Raw genomic sequence first — 17,330 nt, 5'->3', positions numbered from 1 at the left:
GCAGCCTTCACAGGATTTCAAACCCTTGTTTTCTAATTAATGGATATTCAGTTTCCCCTTTAGGCGTTACTACTTCCTCATCTTTTAGCCTGGGGTGTAGTTATTTTCAAATAACTATTATATATTAGTTCCATGATGCTGCCATTTTTAAAAGTAAACCAAATGTTAAGAGTTCTACCTTTTCCCCAAGAAATTCCACAGATGCCTAATTGTGAATTCCCACTAGCAAACAAGGGACATACAAGGTGTCAGGTGCTTAGCAGCTGCTATTTGAACCCAAGAGCCTATCTGGCCTCTTTTCCATCCAGCCTTGTAATCTGGCCTCATTAGGAACACCAAGGATCGTGGCTGGCAGAGAGGGTCAACTGAATCCGGGCTGAAAAATACCAGCACTTTCTCATCTTCCTAGCTCAGTCATCCATGAAGGAATTCAAATACTTTTCTTAAGAGATTTAAAGTAGTGTTTATACGTGTAGTATGAAAAATAATTATTGGTGTTTGCCCTAAATTTCTCCAGGGTTGTCATCATGTTAGAATTGGTGTGCAAACAGTCATTTACCCAAGGCATGCCCTGAATGATTTCTATTATTGTTCTCCAGAATCTTAAATTTTTTCATACTCTCTTCACGTGCCTTTAGTTCTTTAAATTGACCAAAGCACCGTTCCTATCAAAGACAAACAGTAAATGATTTGTGGCCACTATGGGGAAAGTTTGTACCTACTGCATTGAGAGCACATGTGTGCTCTCTAAAACTGGTGAGAAAGCCTATTGATTCAAATTTAAAATAGAAATCTGGCAGCAGTGCCATGGCTTAGTTGGTTAAAGCACCTGTCTAGTAAAATAGAAGTCTGGAGCCACCCTAAGCACTGGCATTAGAAATCATCTCTATGAAGTTTTACCATCAGGTCAAGGAGGCAGTGTGATGTACTGCCAGGCTTTGGAGTCAAGTAGACTTGACTTATTTAAATTCCCTAAACTCCAGAGTCCTCATATGTAAACGAAGGATAATCCCTATTGCCTGACAGTGTTGTGGGAATTAAGTGAAATGATGCATGGTTAGTGTTAGCACAGTGCCTGGCACACAGTCACAAGAAGTAACTACTACCACTATTGCTCACACATGCCCATATTTGTTTTAGGATACTAACTGAGATAGTTTACAGCTTTAGGGCGAACTACATACAAGGGTTGGAAGCTGACTTAAAAGTTCCTGTGGTCCAACATAGTAATCTTTCTCCAAGATTTCCTCCAAAATTTCAGAAATAATGTATAGTCTTCTCATCTCTTGGCCTTTGCTCACCCTCATTTTTACTCTCTTTGCAAAAACAGTTAACTTGTTTTCCATCCGTCAGCCCTGAAAACAGTTGTTGGTAATGTCTCTATGGCTATATATACTTTCTCCACTTAAAAAATGCATTGTGAATATGTCAAAAATTAAATACATTTAAACATATTTTCCCCTGCTATTTGTGCTTTACTTTTAGCATTCTGTAAACTCTCCCAAATGTTTACAGCTACAGAATTTTAGAACTATACCAGTGTTGGAGGCTGTTTTGAAGATGAGGAAACTGAGGTCTGGAGAGGTCTCACAGCCTCTTTCCCATAATTGGACCTACCAGACAGCATGACTGGCATCACACCACCTCTTCACTTGAATAAGAGTGGCAAAGTCCCCGGCAATTGTGGTTTTCCTTCTAAATTCATATAAAACAAAGCCCATAGATATGGCGTTATTTATTTAGCGGATATTTAAAACCTTTTTTCTTTTTGCATAAGAGAAATTTACTTAGGTATGTGTTATTATTTTTTTTAATGGCCCAAGATGAGTTATGCTGACCCTGAGATCCGCTTCCTGTGTGATTCACTGTGGGTTATTAAGTGATTGTCCTTGAGGGTATTACAAACATGGGCTTTTATTTCCTGCCAGTTGATTGCATCTTCCCTCTAGAGAGTCATACTTGTGATCTGCAAATGGCATTGTGTGTATTTTTTCCCAAGAACTTAGATAACAAAAAGCATCTTTAATTATTAAAACCTTATCATTCATCAGCTTATTGTTTTCGATAAAGACTGAGATTACCAAGTGGCATTTTGTTTGTTTGTTTTTACAAAGTCAGCAGTGCATGTCTTTTTGAACTTCTTAAGTTTTTCAGGGGTTCTCTTTTTTTAAAAAATGATTTTTCTTTTCTGTATATTGATCACATAAATTCATTGTGTTTTCACTTTATCATCCCTTAAGTTAACTTGCACTGCATACGAGGAAGCTAACAACCACAAAATCCAGCATGTCTCTTTAGTCAACTTACTTTCTGATATATGTGGTATATGTTTGGACAACAGGAAATCATGATGCCCTATCTTAGTTTATGTCACCTTTGTGATTGCATAATCCCTGATACTTCAACTTTCAATCTAGGATAGCATCATAGTCCCTAGCCATTTTTAAAGAATATGTCCTAACATATTCCCTATCTGCTTTCTATTTTATTCTTAATGACAGTCTGCCTCTAAATTTTTAATTTTCTGATTCTTTCCCCAATGGACAGAGAACATGGACTCCATAATTGTTAAACTATATAGTGTATATTTGTTTATGTTTCCTTTTACAATGCTTTTCTTGTCTCTTTAAATAAAAACATTTGTATTTAAGTCCTTGCCTCAGTATCATTTCCGAAATACATGTTTCTTTCAACAGTGCAGTTCATCCATTTTAAATACAGTCATTTTCCCTTTTTTATAGGATACTACAGACTATGTTGCCTACGTAGCTAAAGATCCAGTTAATCAACGAGGTATGGAAAGCAACTTACAGATTTTTTAAAGAGCTGGTATATACCAACTCTAAAAAGTAACCAACAATTATTTTCAATGTACAGAGTGATGAGTATCACCAGGGTGCTATGTTGGATTCTAGAAATATTATGCAAATTTGAGTTGGAAATAAATCACCCTGTTAGCACAGCAAAGTAGAAAAACTATATAGATGAAATTTAAATCATTTTAAAGATCCACAAACCAAAGGCTTAGCTGTTTGTGTACTCAAAGGAGAAGCTATTGTGGTTATGGTAGATGGGGCTGGCTGTCTGTGTACTTGCTGTTCAAGAGCCTGTAGTATCTCTTTGAATGCTTGACTTCACCATTTGGATTTCTGCTTAAATGCCTCTTTTTCAGAGACCTTCTTTGATAGCACCTCCTGTCTCCAGTAGCATATCCTACCTTGCTGCATCACAATACTTATTTCTCTTTTCATTAACACTCCACATTTCTATTATAGGTTAGTGCAAAAGTAATCACAGTTTGCCATTACTTTTAATGGCAAAAACTGCGATTACTTTTGCACCAACCTAATATTTTATTTACTCACATATTGCACTTGTTTGTATGTTTAATGTGTCCTTTCTCCTAGGCTAAAATCTTTATGAGGGCAGGAACCTGTTTCTCTTACTCGCTGTTGTTCCCTAGCACTCATCACGATGCCTAGCATATAGGTGATACTGAAAAACTATTTTATTGAATGACTGAGTGAATGGAAGAGTGATTTGATGGGAATTCTTGTTTCAGGACTTAGCAAGGTCACATGGTTAGTATTGCTTCTCATCCCTAAGGCTGGGACATTCAGACTCCTCTTAGGTAGAAGTGTTAAGTTGGTTCTCCTCCTTAACTAGAACATATTAGTTAGGCCACATCCTCTGCTGTCCCAGGGATGGAGTTTGCCCCCAAACATTTATTAAGTGGACATGGAGTAGGACTTGAAAATTTAGAGAGCTATGAGACACCGAGGTGGAAATACACATGGCATGCTGGGGAGTAAATAAATAGAACCCCCTGGACCTCACAATGTAAAAGTCTAAAAGGCATCTATAGGACAGATACAAGAGAGCTAATAAGTAGGGACTTAATCCCATGGACAGATGGGTGGAGAGTACTGTTTACAAAGTAGAGTTTAGACAGATTGGTTTGGCAGCAGGATGTAGTAGATGGATTTGGGGAGAAACTTAAGGCAGGGATATCCATTTGGAAGCTATTGTGATGGTCAGAAATGAAATTATGAAGCCCAGCTGCTGGCACAGAGCCTGGCACGCAGTAGATCCTCAGCAAATGTTTGCCAAAAGAATGTGGCAGCAAAAAGATGAAAAGGAAGGAACGGAGGATAAACACTATAAAATACTCCACTAAAACTGACCCACTCTAAACTAAATAAGAAGAATGAATCATGGTCAAAGAGTGAGCAAGAGAGACAGGAACTAGTGAATGGGACAGTGGGGATGTAGGAACAGGGTGCAACAAAGGATACCAGAAAAGGGCAACTTCTTCTAATCCTTGCCTGAACTTCCCTAAATAATAACTGCTTGCTATTTCTGGGAAGGCCTCTGAACAACAACACTTTTTGTCTTAACATGGAAATGACAGGGTGAAAGGAAGAAAAAAATGCATCGGGAAATCTAGATGTTTAGTAACTTTGCCATCAGTCTTGGAATATCTCTGGGCATGTCATTGCTCTTAAGTAAATGATGGTGAAGAGTTCAAAGATTAATGTATGTCGTTGCTAAGGGTGATGGCCAAGAAAGATCCACATGCTTGCAAAGCTCTCCCTTTGCTTAAGTGAAACAAGAGAGGCAGATAAAATTATGATGCAGCATATTCACTTTGAAAGCTCCTGTTCTGGTGCCTGACTCATTTGTCAGAGCGAGCTGCTTGAAGACGACCCCTGGGGATCCTGGCATGGGGATTTTGAGAATCCCCATTCGTGAGAACTGTTGAGCGAGGTCCTGGCTGGGAGGTGAAGGATAGAAGCGGTCCAAATCAAGGTTTCAGTTTTTTCTTTCTTTAGCCATCAGCCTGTGTATAGGGAATAAGATTGATGCTGGAGTCAAAAAGACTGGGTTGGAATCATAATTATTTCATCATCTCACTGTATGAAGTTAGGCAGATTGTTTCACAACCTCAAACCTGGATTTCCTTATCTTTTAAGTGGGAATAATAACATCTACATAACACGTGGAAAGCATAGTTTTCTTTCCTCCCTCATTACATCTTTCTTTCCTGTAGGAAAATGGGTGTGTCCAAGAAGATAACTTAGAAACATAGGGTAGCTTTCTTGGTTTTAAAAGTTAATATGTCTCTATCACTTATTCCTCCTTTATTGGTCTCCTCGTCCTCTCTCATATAGGTTGGCTATAAAAATCTCTGTGAGAAGACACTGTGTTCTCAACATACCTCGTGCTTGCACACACTCCTGTAGTACTAAATCTTTTCCCCCAACCTGAGCCCTTGGACTAACAGTACCTGCAAAGAGGTGATGACACAGCTTTTGAATACACAAATAATTATTAATGAATATGGAAGGAAAATCCCACCATGGTATATCATTTAGTAGGAGGGAGAAACATAACCCATAAGATTCGCATAGAGAAAGAGAGATGCCTAGAGAACAGTGCCTGAAACATAGCAGATGCTTGGGATTTGTGGAGGTAAGTGGAAAAAAGACACAGGTGAAAGAGCAGTGTAATGAGAGCTTACAGCCAAGTGTTTGCAGGGTGTGTGAATGTGTGTGTAAAGGCGGGGTTGCAGAGGAAGGAAAGAGTGGAAGTAGGGGTCCCACAGCTGAAAAGTTAGACCAGAGACAGATTGTGGGGGGCTTTGAATACTGGCCAGGAGGTCACTGGAGCCATCAAATATTTTGAGCTTTAAAAAAATTATTATGGGTTCTGCTATTCTGAAATTACTAAATGATCATTTTTCTGGCAGTTGTGTCTTTAAAAGTGGTATTGGAGGCCAGGCACGGTGGCTCACGCCTGTAATCCCAGCACTTTGGGAGGCCGAGGCAGGCGGATCATGAGATCAGGAGATTGAGACCATCCTGGCTAATATGGTGAAATCCCGTCTCTACTAAAAAAAAACCAACAAATTAGCCAGGTGAGGTGGTGGGCGCCTGTAGTCCCAGCTACTCAGGAGGCTGAGGCAGGAGAATGTTGGGAACCCAGGAGGCGGAGCTTGCAATGAGCTGAGATCGCCCCACTGCACTCCAGCCTGGGCGACAGAGAGCGAGACTCCGAGACTCCATCTCAAAAACAAAACAAAACAAAAATGGTATTGGAAAGCAGAAAAGCCATCTGGAATTATAGAGTTCAGTTTAGAGGACATCTCATTAGTCCCGGGCAGTGTGTAATGTTCTAAATGGCACTGGAGGAGGAAAGAACAGTTTGGATCAAATTTGTGAACTAATAGTACTTGATGACTATTTAGATATTTAAATTGATGAAGAAATAGGAATCAGATGTTCCCGAGGATTTAATGAGATATCGTATGCAATGCAAATATCTCAATACCTGGCTTATAGCACCTAAGCAATAAATGGTAGCTATTATTACTATTCTGTGTGATATGGAGTGGTGTTGCCACTGAAGAAATAGGGATTCTTATAAATAGAAAAAACAAACAAATAATCTAGTAAAAAATTAGGCAAAGAAAAATGGCCACCATTTATTTCATGCTCACTATGTGCCAGGCATTTTCAGTACTCCGTCTGCATTATCTCATTTTATCCTCACAGCAGCCCTAGGGAGTATGTAAACATATCATTCCTTTTTTTTTATAGGAGAAAACAGTGGAAGTGAGAAAAATAAGGCAGTTTTCCTAAGTTTACCGGGCCAATAAGTGGATGGACAGATTCCATGTCCTGAGCACACAAAAGAACATGACAAGGCACCAAGAAACATTTGAAAAATAAAAAAGTTTAGCCTCACTAGCAATCAAAGACACACAAATTATAATTAGACACCATATTTCATCTCCAAATTTCAAACATTGAAAAAAGATAAGATGTGGTTTAGAGTAGTAGTTATTCTTGAACACTGCTGATAAAGAGTTTAGATTCAAACATTTTAAACAGCAATTTGATGATTTGCATCAAAAGTCTTAAAAATGTAAATGCCTTTGAACCAGCAGTTTTACTTCTGAGGAAATAATTAGGATATGTACAAAGATTAAGCAATATAGATCATTTTTGTATATTATTGATATCATAAGACAAAATTAATTTAGTATTCATGAGTAGCAAATTAAATGAATTCATAGAATGTACTATGATGCAGCAATTAAAGCCAGTAGTAGAAAAATAAGTAATTATATAGGGAAAATATTCACAATGCTGTTAATACAAAAAACATATTATGAAGATTGTGTGTAGTATAATCTCAGGTGACTTTTCTGGGTAGATACACATTATAAAAAGATGAGAAAGACATATTCCAAAATGTTCCTAGTGGTTATTGAGATAACCACTGGATAGTGAAATTTTCTGTAATTTCTATTTCTTCTTGGGGCCTTTTTGTTTTCTAAAACTTACAGTGAATATTTATTACATTTATAAAAAGAAAAAATATCCTAAACCCTTGAATAAATGTTTTAAAATAGTGAAATCAGAAAGATGATGTTATAAAATTAACTAGCAAGTTTGGTTCATCCAGGATAAAATGGCAGATAAGAGAAGCCCAGAGAGTAGGTCTAGGGCTAGGGGTGGGACTGGGGTTGGGGTTGGCAGGGAGGGGAGGGAGGCAGGGCAGGCCAGCAGGTTCAGAAAAAACTACAACTTCTTAGCAGAACCCAGAAAGAAGAGGGCTAAGGATATCAGGGAATGGGAGAAGCCACAGGAGACAGTAATTTGCCTAAGGAGTTGTCAGGTGAGGGGAGGACATCAAGAAATGAGTATTACCTAACAAAGGGGAAGAGCAAGTTTCTTCTGAAGGAGACATCTCAGATGGTCACACACTGGAAAGGAGTTAAGGGGCATGAGGGTGGGAAGATGCTATTCCGCCCAGCAATTAACAGGCCACTGGTCACTCTGGAAAGCTCAATTTCTGTGGAACTTTAAAGGCAGGAGCCAGACTGCAGGTATGAGGAGAGTATGGTTGATGTTAAGTGGAGATGAGCAGAGGAGACTGGGCTTCATGCTGACAATCCTGAAACTTCCCACTCTTCCGTTTGCTTGATTCGCTTTTAGCATTAGTGCATTTAAATCAGGGCAGTTTCCACTTTTGCCATACTGGCTAGGACCTTTTGGTGAACTCTTCATTGTATCAAAGGCCTTTTCTGTAGAAAAGGTAAGTTCCAGTAAGAATATTTTGAGTTTACTTAGTGATTAATACACTCTGCTTCTGTAATTGCTGTAAATGTCCTCAGGACATCCACATTGTCTTACTCCAAATATGTGGCGGTCCAGGAATGTTTTAATATTTTCTCTGAATGTAGTCTGTGAAGAGGACTGGACTGCCTGGACTACCTGGATATAGGAAGGCCATGCTTCTGGGTCTCTGAAGAAAGTTTTTTTTTTTTTTTTTAAAAAACCCAAAACCAGTAAAACCAACTTAAATTAATCCACTTATTTTTAGTTACGTTTATAGTTATAAAGTATGCGTACGACTGTCCTGGTGGTATTAATTAACTATGAACTGGATACTGGCTTGCCTCTCTGAGGTTGTTTCTTCCTAAAGTGTGGAGGATTCCCTGCTTTGATCCCATAGCACCATCTGGTGGTTGACCTGAAAAGCTGAACTTTTGAATTTCTAGTTTTCTAAGTATAAAAAGGAAAAGGCAAAACCAAAACCAAAACACTGTTTATTAAAAACAAATAGAGCCGGGCGCGGTGGCTCACATCTGTAATCCCAGCACTTTGGGAGGCCGAGGCGGGCGGATCACGAGGTTAAGAGATCGAGACCATCCTGGCTAACATGGTGAAACCCCGTCTGTACTAAAAATACAAAAAATTAGCCAGGCGTGGTGGCCGACACTTGTAGTCCCAGCTACTCGGGAGGCTGAGGCAGGAGAATGGCGTAAACCCAGGGAGGCAGAACTTGCAGTGAGCTGAGATCCGGCCACTGCACTCCAGCCTGGGCGACAAAGAGAGACTCCATCTCAAACACACACACACACACACACACACACACACACACACACACACACACACACATATATAAAACTGGTAAAGAAGGGTCTATTACCCTTTAAGAATAGTTGTAATCCTCTTGTTTGTGACTACCTAATCCTCTTGTTTATGACTACCTAATTCGAAATAAAAAAGACAGACTAATATATATCTCAGGTTCTTTTGAATCTTAGTGTAGTACTTGATACCCAGGCCTGGAAGTGTGAGCCCATCCTGCTACAGGTGGGATGAAAAAAATCCAGACTTTCATCTGATTCCCGATACGGAAAGCCAAGCTCAGGCCTTGGTAACAAAGTTACCACATCACTGAAAAGGCACCCGCTGTTTTGTAACTTGGCTCTTTTTATATACAGACATATATATGTGTGTCTTTCTTCTTTCCCTTTAGCTGAAAATTGGGCAATTCTTGGCCAAGCTTTTGGAATTGGTTCTAATCCTGGGAAATGAGCATATTTATATGTGATTCAAAGCCCACCTCTATCCTGTCCCATGACCAACCTAAAAAAGACCATTTCCATAGAGCAACATAGCATGTCTATGAGTGGCAACAATGGAACTGTGAAAGTACGTGTGCTCCCTGGAGGTAGTGAGACTGGGCAGAACATCTGCATGGGGTCAGTCTGTTTGTCTGCTGTTGCTTCTTGCCTGGAGACAGACAGACACCACTGTTTGTTCTTTTATTTTTGTCCAGTCTTCTCGAGCTGGGTGTGGTGGGGCATGCCTGTAGTCCCAGCTACTTGGGAGGCTGAAGCAAGAGGATCACTTGAGCCCAGGAGTTCAAGTCCAGTCTGAGCAACATAGTGAGACACCTGTCTCTATAATCAATAAAGTAATATGGTAGTAATAGGCTAATCCAAAGAAAAGCAGAAAATTATGTTGATAGCATCAGCCTATGAACAGGACCCAAACCTTAAAGCCTCAGAATCAGAAAAGTTGAGATAAGTAAAAGGTTCTAGAGGTACGCCAGAAGCGGTAGAGGCTGGTTGATGTGTTTGATTGATTCATTCATTTCGTGTACCCACATGCCGCCCTCTTCCTCAGAGAGTTTGAGCTTCTGTGACAGAGGAAGAATAGGATTTCTGTAAAACAAAAAGGGGCTTCAAAGATGACTCAGGGCATTGTCTTGGCACAAAAGAACCTTGCCATAAAGTGACTTGTTCAAGGTCACATAAATAGTGGCATAATTGGAACTTGAACTCAGATCTGAATCTTTTCACGGAGTTCTTTTAAATGTCCTATTCTCTCATCTCCCTTACTGGAAGTACAATTTAGCTTTTCGTATTTATTTATTTATTCGTTTATTTATACTTAAGTATCCTGCTTCTCTCATTGTCTTCCTCATCTTTATCTCTCAACATCTCCTCAATCCTAAGAAAAAATAAATTTGCAAAAATTGTTGTTTCCATTTTGATATGACTTTTTATTTTGACTTTATTTTTATTTATTATTATTATTATTATTTTGAGATGGAGTTTCACTCTTGTCGCCCAGACTGGAGTGCAATGGCGCCATCTCGGCTCACTGCAACCTCTGCCTCCCAGGTTCAAGCGATTTTCCTGTCTCAGCCTCCCAAGTAACTGGAATTACAGGCACCTGCCACCATGCCCAGCCAATTTTTTTTTTTTTTTTGTATTTTTAGTAGAGATGGGGTTTCACCATGTTGGCCAGGCTGGTCTTGAGCTCCTGACCTCAAGTGATCCACCTGCCTCAGCCTCTCAAAGTGCTGGGATTACAGTTGTGAGCCACCACACCTGGCCTTGACTTCATTTTTGATTGGACTGAGAATTTATGAGATTAAAAACAAAAGGATTACCTTTTCTTTAAAAAAAAAAAAAAGTATTTATTTGGTTAGGTTGTTAGCATATTAGTGTTAGGAGGTATTTTACCATTTAAGCCATATTTGATAATTTAAGCCATATTATGTAAACTCTCTTTCTCTCTTTCTTCCTTTCTTTCTTTTTTAGAGACAGGGTCTTGCAATGTTGCTTAGACTGGGGTGCAGTGGCTGTTTACAGGTGTGATCACAGTACACTAGAGCCTGTAACCCCTGGGCTCAAGTGAACCTCTCTCCTCCCTCCTTTAAGCCTCCCAAGTATCTGGGACTAGTGAATTACCTTTTCTTATAATGTAACACAGCTTCTCTTGGCTCAACTGGAGGATACATCTCCAAGGGTACTTTTTAGGTCTCGGGATACGAGGCCTGACTAGCAAAAAGGAGACTATTTCCACAAATGACCAAAGAAATCATTTATATCACCTAGTGGCTATAAGAACATGTCCCACTGCAGGGACCCACTGCAGTTCTCACTTCAAACAACTCAAAGACAATTTCATACAGTAGAACTATTCATATGATTCAGAGAAATCAGTATTTATTCATTCAACAAGTATGTTTAGAGCACTTTCTATCTGTTGGTCACTATGTAAAGCTACTGTGGAGAAAAATATAGGAACAATATAAAATAGCAGTCTAAAGATAGACCAAATATTTTCCTTTGGTGGGAAAGATAAATTTATAGATATTCTTAACTGGGTTTCAAAACTGGAATTAGCTCCTAAGTCTATTTCAGGATCCAATTTGTACTTTAAAGGGACAACTTTGTAAGAATGAAGATTTGACACTTTAGCCTTGTTTGATTTAGTAATGCCACCACACCACCATCACACACACACACACACACACACACACACACCCCTTTCAAAAGTGTTCAGACAAAATTTTTAAATAGAAGTCAAATTAGTTTTGAAATGAGAATATCTGAGACTCCTTGAGATGATTATTAACATAAGGCTAAGAAACACTGTTATAGGTTCTGTTATAACTTACTGTTATCAACTCTACAAATTCTATTAGATGTCAATGAATTGCCTTTTACTTCAAATAAATACGAATTTTTTCCAAGACAATGCAAAGCATAAAATCATGCTTCCAAGTTAGCCTAGTTAAACCAGTCCATAAAGACAGCTGTCTCTCCTCTCCTCAGATACCCCTCTTAGTAATGTGTTCCAGGTTTGTTTTCAAAATGCTGAGACACAAGATACTTTCCCCAGTATTTAATCTGATTCTCCATGTACTCCTTTTTTTTTTTTTTTTTTTTTTTTTTTTTTTTTTTTTTGAGACGGAGTCTCGCTCTGTCACCCAGGCTGGAGTGCAGTGGCCGGATCTCAGCTCACTGCAAGCTCCGCCTCCCGGGTTTACGCCATTCTCCTGCCTCAGCCTCCCGAGTAGCTGGGACTACAGGCGCCCGCCACCTCGCCCGGCTAGCTTTTTGTATTTTTTAGTAGAGACGGGGTTTCACCGTGTTAGCCAGGATGGTCTCGAACTCCTGACCTCGTGATCCACCCGTCTCGGCCTCCCAAAGTGCTGGGATTACAGGCTTGAGCCACCGAGCCCGGCCTCCATGTACTCCTTTAAGAGTATTTAATTCCCTGTTGTTTTATCTGATTCTCAATACACTCCATTGCCTCTCCCCTGCTTTCCTATTCTCAGAGAATAGCTGACAATTTTTACAACACTCTTGTGTATATTAAACTGTTATTGGGCTTTTCTTCATCTCTCAATTCTTCAGGTTATCCCAGTGTTCCTTTGTAAAACTTCGTCATGAGACTTATTGCCTCTGTCTTTAAGCCATCCTTAGGACTCTTTCTAGGTCATCGTTAGGAAACTTCAGTCATTATATCTTCATATTGCAAGGCCATATTCTCACCAAGGCAGGAATGATGTTACATATGGTAGAGAGATTAATTTACAGCACCTAACCACAAGCTCCTCTTTTCAGTGGCAGCAGCAGATTTGCTTACCCATTTATAATAGTCGGATGCCTGCCAGCGCCCCAACTTGTTTATTTTTGTGTGAAAACTAGCGAGTTCCCGGTGACTGTGTTTCAGAAAAAGTATCTAATATAAACTTTTATCTTCTGGTAATGACACCTTCACCTAATGCTGATTTTGATGCTTATTGAAGATAGTTCTTTAGTGGAATTTCAAAGATGTGGATTGCTGTACTTTTCAGTGCTTTGTAGTAGCAATGACAGGAAAAAGGGGTGGCGGCAGGGGAGGGGGTTGGTATTTCAAAGCCCCTATCTTTACCAACAGCTCCTTCCCCACTTTTGGAAGCGATTTGGAAAGTCATATTTTTTCAATCTTCCAAAACATACCATGCAAAGAGGACAAAGATGAAACCTCAAACTTCGCCCTCTGTGTAGATTACTACCCTAAGCATCATTTACGCTGAATTCAAGAGCTAGCAGTTAAACATTAGTCACATTGTTAGTCAAATCAGTGTACTTTTATAAAAATGTGGCCCCCAGATCCCTGCCTTGAGCCCCCAATTTGTAAGTGTTGGATATATTTTGGTGTAAAATTGGAATGTTTCTTCTCTTTGATTCATGTGAAATGTGAAGTATTCTTTATACCGTTTCATGGCTGCAAAGAACTTGTAGTCCTGCTCCCTTTTATTCATATCAGTTAATGGTTTTGAAGTATTTTGATTTTATGTAATCTTCTCTTTCTAAAAATTTATTATAATACTGTTTTTTGTATGTCCTCTTGCAGCCTGTCACATATTGGAATGCCACAATGGAATGGCCCAAGATGTCATAAATACCATAGGACAGGCTTTTGAACTGCGGTTTAAACAGTACTTGAAAAATCCTTCTTTAGATACGTCTTGTGAAAGGTCAGCCAAGAGTTCTATAATAATTTGACAATATGTATATATATATGTGTGCAGTTTTCTGTATGTATTTGTGTGTGTATATAACATTCATGTGGCATTTTAAAATGAACTAATCAAATTAGTAATTTTTTTCTTACAAATAGACACAGTCTCAGTACAAAATAATATTTTCCTTCCATTCACATTTATCCAGTTATATCCTCTTGCTTTAACACAAGATCAAAAGAGTAGATCCCTTCTCACTAAAAGTAAGAAGAGATTATCTCTGTTATTCTAGCACTATAAAGAGCTTTGAATTAATTAATTGAAATCAAGATAATAAACATCAATAAACTTCTTAGATTTGATTCAACCCCAGATCCTTTGCATATCAGTTAAAAACAAAAACAGCAAGAACAAAGAACAAAATAAGAATTAAATGTCTCTTGTAGGAATTCCTGTGAGTTGGTTTGCGACGTAAATAGATAGGCTCCAGCTAAACTGTGGTTGGAGTGGAACATGATGGGACCCAAGAATTTGGTTGTTCTAAGGCACAGAAAGTCTGCAATGAAAGCTGAACCCTTTCAGGCCTGTCAGACTCCACCAAGTGTGGAATGTGGTGATGCCTCTGGCTCGCACAGTTAATGCCGGAGAAACAAAACTCTTAGGTACTTTAAAATGCATTTTCCTCTGCTTTGTCACTTTGTGTATCAACAAATACTCAGTTTGGAGATCTCCTTTTATGATGTAGTCTAGGGTAGCAAAGGAGAGGCGGTTACCAGGAGGCCTTGATGCTGAATTTTTCCCAGGATAGCACTTCTGTCTTAGTGCTATAATTTGATTGGCATGTAATGAACCCAACAAAACTGTGTGAGTTGTCAGTTGAATCAGTTCAATCCAAATAGACTTGATGTATTCTTTTTTTTTTTTTTTCTGTAAGAAACTATTCCTGATTCCAATTTGGAAGAAAATTCTGTTTGTTTGTTTGTTTGTCTTGCCCTGTTTCAATTTTTAAAACAATTCCATGTTTATATAAATCTACCCACTTACCACATATGGTTCTAATATTTCTTTATTAATCGCATATACCCCTCCAGTTCTGTGCAGACAAGATAGCTGGCCATAGCTCTCTTATTTTTTTTTTTTTCATCTTGGATTAATAAACTGGGACAGGCCCTGTACCCAAAGAACAATATTTAAATTTTATGTGGGCAAAACATTTCCAAAATGGAACAATCAAAGTGTGCTGGAGATACTCAAGAATACTTTGTATTTTTATAATCTTATGACAAAAATGTCTTACATTTAGGGAGTTCATATATTGTTATTATCATTGTTTTTATCGCTGGAGGAGACACAGAAGCATCCCTTTGGCACTTTCTATTGGCTTACCCCATTTTGTCTACAGAAAGCTAAACAACTCAACCATCTGACTGCTTCATCCAGATGTTTAACATCACTTAAGCACAGCTATAAACTGAAAACATGAATGCAAAGTTTTTCAGGATGATTTGCTTGGTTCTGATCCCCTTGCATCCCTTACAGTATTTGAATTTTCGCCCAGCCTTTTGAGGATTCTTTTTTCCTTTGCAGTGAGGAGGTGCATATTGATAGCCATGCCGAGGAGAGAGAAGATCATGAATATTACAATGAAATTCCAGGGAAGCAGCCACCAGTAGGTGGTGTTTCTGATATGCGGATCAAAGTTCAAGCCACGGAACAAATGGCTTACTGCCCCATACGGTGTGAAAAGTTGTGCTATTTGGTATGTAATGTTTTATTGTTATTGGACCCAGCAGTGCAATTCTGCCCTTATCACTAGAGCCTTTACTTTGAGGATTTCCAAATACTAGTTTAGAGAAAGTCCTGTCTTCCTCAAATACAGAGCCGGAGAGTGAATAACTGTCAGAGGCTGCACTAGATCATTTTTACTCCTAATCCCCCAATTGTAGCCTCAGCCGATGATCTCATATCTCGCTTCACTGGAATACTGAGGTGATCCAACATGTTATCCTCAGCTTCACCCCTCCACAGCTCTAAGTCTGCCCAGGTTCTCCTTGCTTCTCTTCCTTAGCAACTATCTCCAAAGCTAATCTTTTCCCTGTGCTTCTTATCCAATCCTCTCCTGCCAACTCTGTGTCCTAGTTCTGTCCAGTAACCTCTGTCTCAGTCTTCACTCTTTCTCTATTGGTTGCTTCTGCCTGCAAAAAACTTGAACTCCCTCAACCCAACCTAATAATGTTCCACCTCCTTGTCATCTTCCTTTCACCCACAAACTTCTAGAAAGCATCGTCTCTGTCTTTGTGTTAACATGTGTACTATACTGGAAGATCTGAGCTCGGCTTGACAACTTGATGGAAGTTACTTTTACAATAGTCACCAGTGGTTTAATTGCTAAATCTTTTCTTCAGTATTCTGTGTCTGTTTATAATGTTTGACCCCTCTTCTTTGTTGTTGTTTTTATTTTTATAATTTCAACTTTTGTTTTATTTTATTTCAGTTTTAGTTTCTTTTTCTTTCCACCTTTTAGGCTCAAGGGGTCCATGTGCAGGTTTGTTAACAAGGGTAAATTGTTTGTCATGGGGGTTTGGCATACAGATAATTTTGTCACCCAGCATAATACCTGGTAGGTAGTTTTTAAATCCTCACCCTCCTCCCACCCTTCACCCTCACATAGGCCCCCATGTGTCTATTGTTCCCTTCTTTGAGTCCATGGGTACTAAATTCAATCTTTATTTTAGATTCAGGGAGTATGTGTGCACATTTGTTACATCAGTATATCGCACCATGCTGAGGTTTGAGATACAAATGATCCCATCACCCAGGTAATGAGCATAGTAACAGATAGCTTTTCAGCCTTTGCCCCCCTCTCTCCCTCCACCTTTTAGTGGTCCCCAGTGTCAATTGTTGCCATCTTTATGTCCATTAGCACCCAATATTTAGCTCCTACTTATAAGTGAGAACATGTGGTATTTGGTTTTCTGTTCCTGTGTCAATTCACTTAGGATAATGGCCTCCAGCAGCATCCATGTTGTTGCAAAGGACATGACTTTATTCTTTTTTTGTGGCTGGCTGCATAGTATTCCATGGTGTATATGTACCACATTTTCTTTATCCAATCCACCATTGATGGGCACCTAGATTGATTCCATGTCTTTGCTATTGTGAATAGTGCTGCGATGAACATACGCATGCATGTGTCTTTTTGCTAGAACAATTTATTTTCCTTTGGGTGTATACCCAGTAGTTAGGATTGCTGGGTCAAATGGCAGTGCTGTTTTAAGTTCTTTGAGAACTCTCCAAACTGCTTTTCACAGTGACTGGACTAGTTTACATTCCTACCAACAGTGTATGAGCATTCCCCTTTCTCTGCAGCCTCGCCAGCATCTGTATTTTTGACTTTTTAATGATAGTCATTCTGACTGGTGTGAGATGGTATCTCATTGTGGTTTTGATTTGCACTTTTCTGATGATTAGTGATGTTGAGCATTTTTTCCTATATTTGTTGGCTGCTTGTATGTATTCTTTTGAGAAATGTCTGTTCATGAAATTTGCCCACTTTTTAGTGGGGTTGTTTTTTTGCCTGTTGAATTAAGTTTCTTATAGATTCTACATATTAGACCTATTTGGATGCACAGTGTTTGTGAATATTTTCTCCTATTCTGTAGATTGTCTGTTTACTCTGTTGATAGTTTCTTTTGCTGTGCTTAGAAGCTCTTTAGTTAGGT

At 39.0% G+C, this 17,330-nt stretch overlaps 1 protein-coding gene across 1 annotated transcript in view; it reads left to right on the top strand.

Annotated features, from left to right (window-relative positions):
• Positions 1-17,330, top strand: part of SHC4 (SHC adaptor protein 4) — a 147,510-nt gene that overhangs the window by 99,309 nt on the left and 30,871 nt on the right. The window contains exons 6-8 of the mRNA XM_010357805.2: positions 2,742-2,793; positions 13,500-13,623; positions 15,196-15,367. Coding sequence (XP_010356107.2) covers positions 2,742-2,793; positions 13,500-13,623; positions 15,196-15,367 — 348 coding nt within the window. The remainder of the gene's footprint in view (positions 1-2,741; positions 2,794-13,499; positions 13,624-15,195; positions 15,368-17,330) is intronic.

This window comes from Rhinopithecus roxellana, chromosome 5 (genome assembly GCF_007565055.1).
Source record: "Rhinopithecus roxellana isolate Shanxi Qingling chromosome 5, ASM756505v1, whole genome shotgun sequence".
Lineage (NCBI taxonomy): Eukaryota > Metazoa > Chordata > Mammalia > Primates > Cercopithecidae > Rhinopithecus > Rhinopithecus roxellana.
The sequence above is the reverse complement of the archived record's forward strand: the minus strand, read 5'-3'. Positions and strand labels throughout refer to the sequence as shown.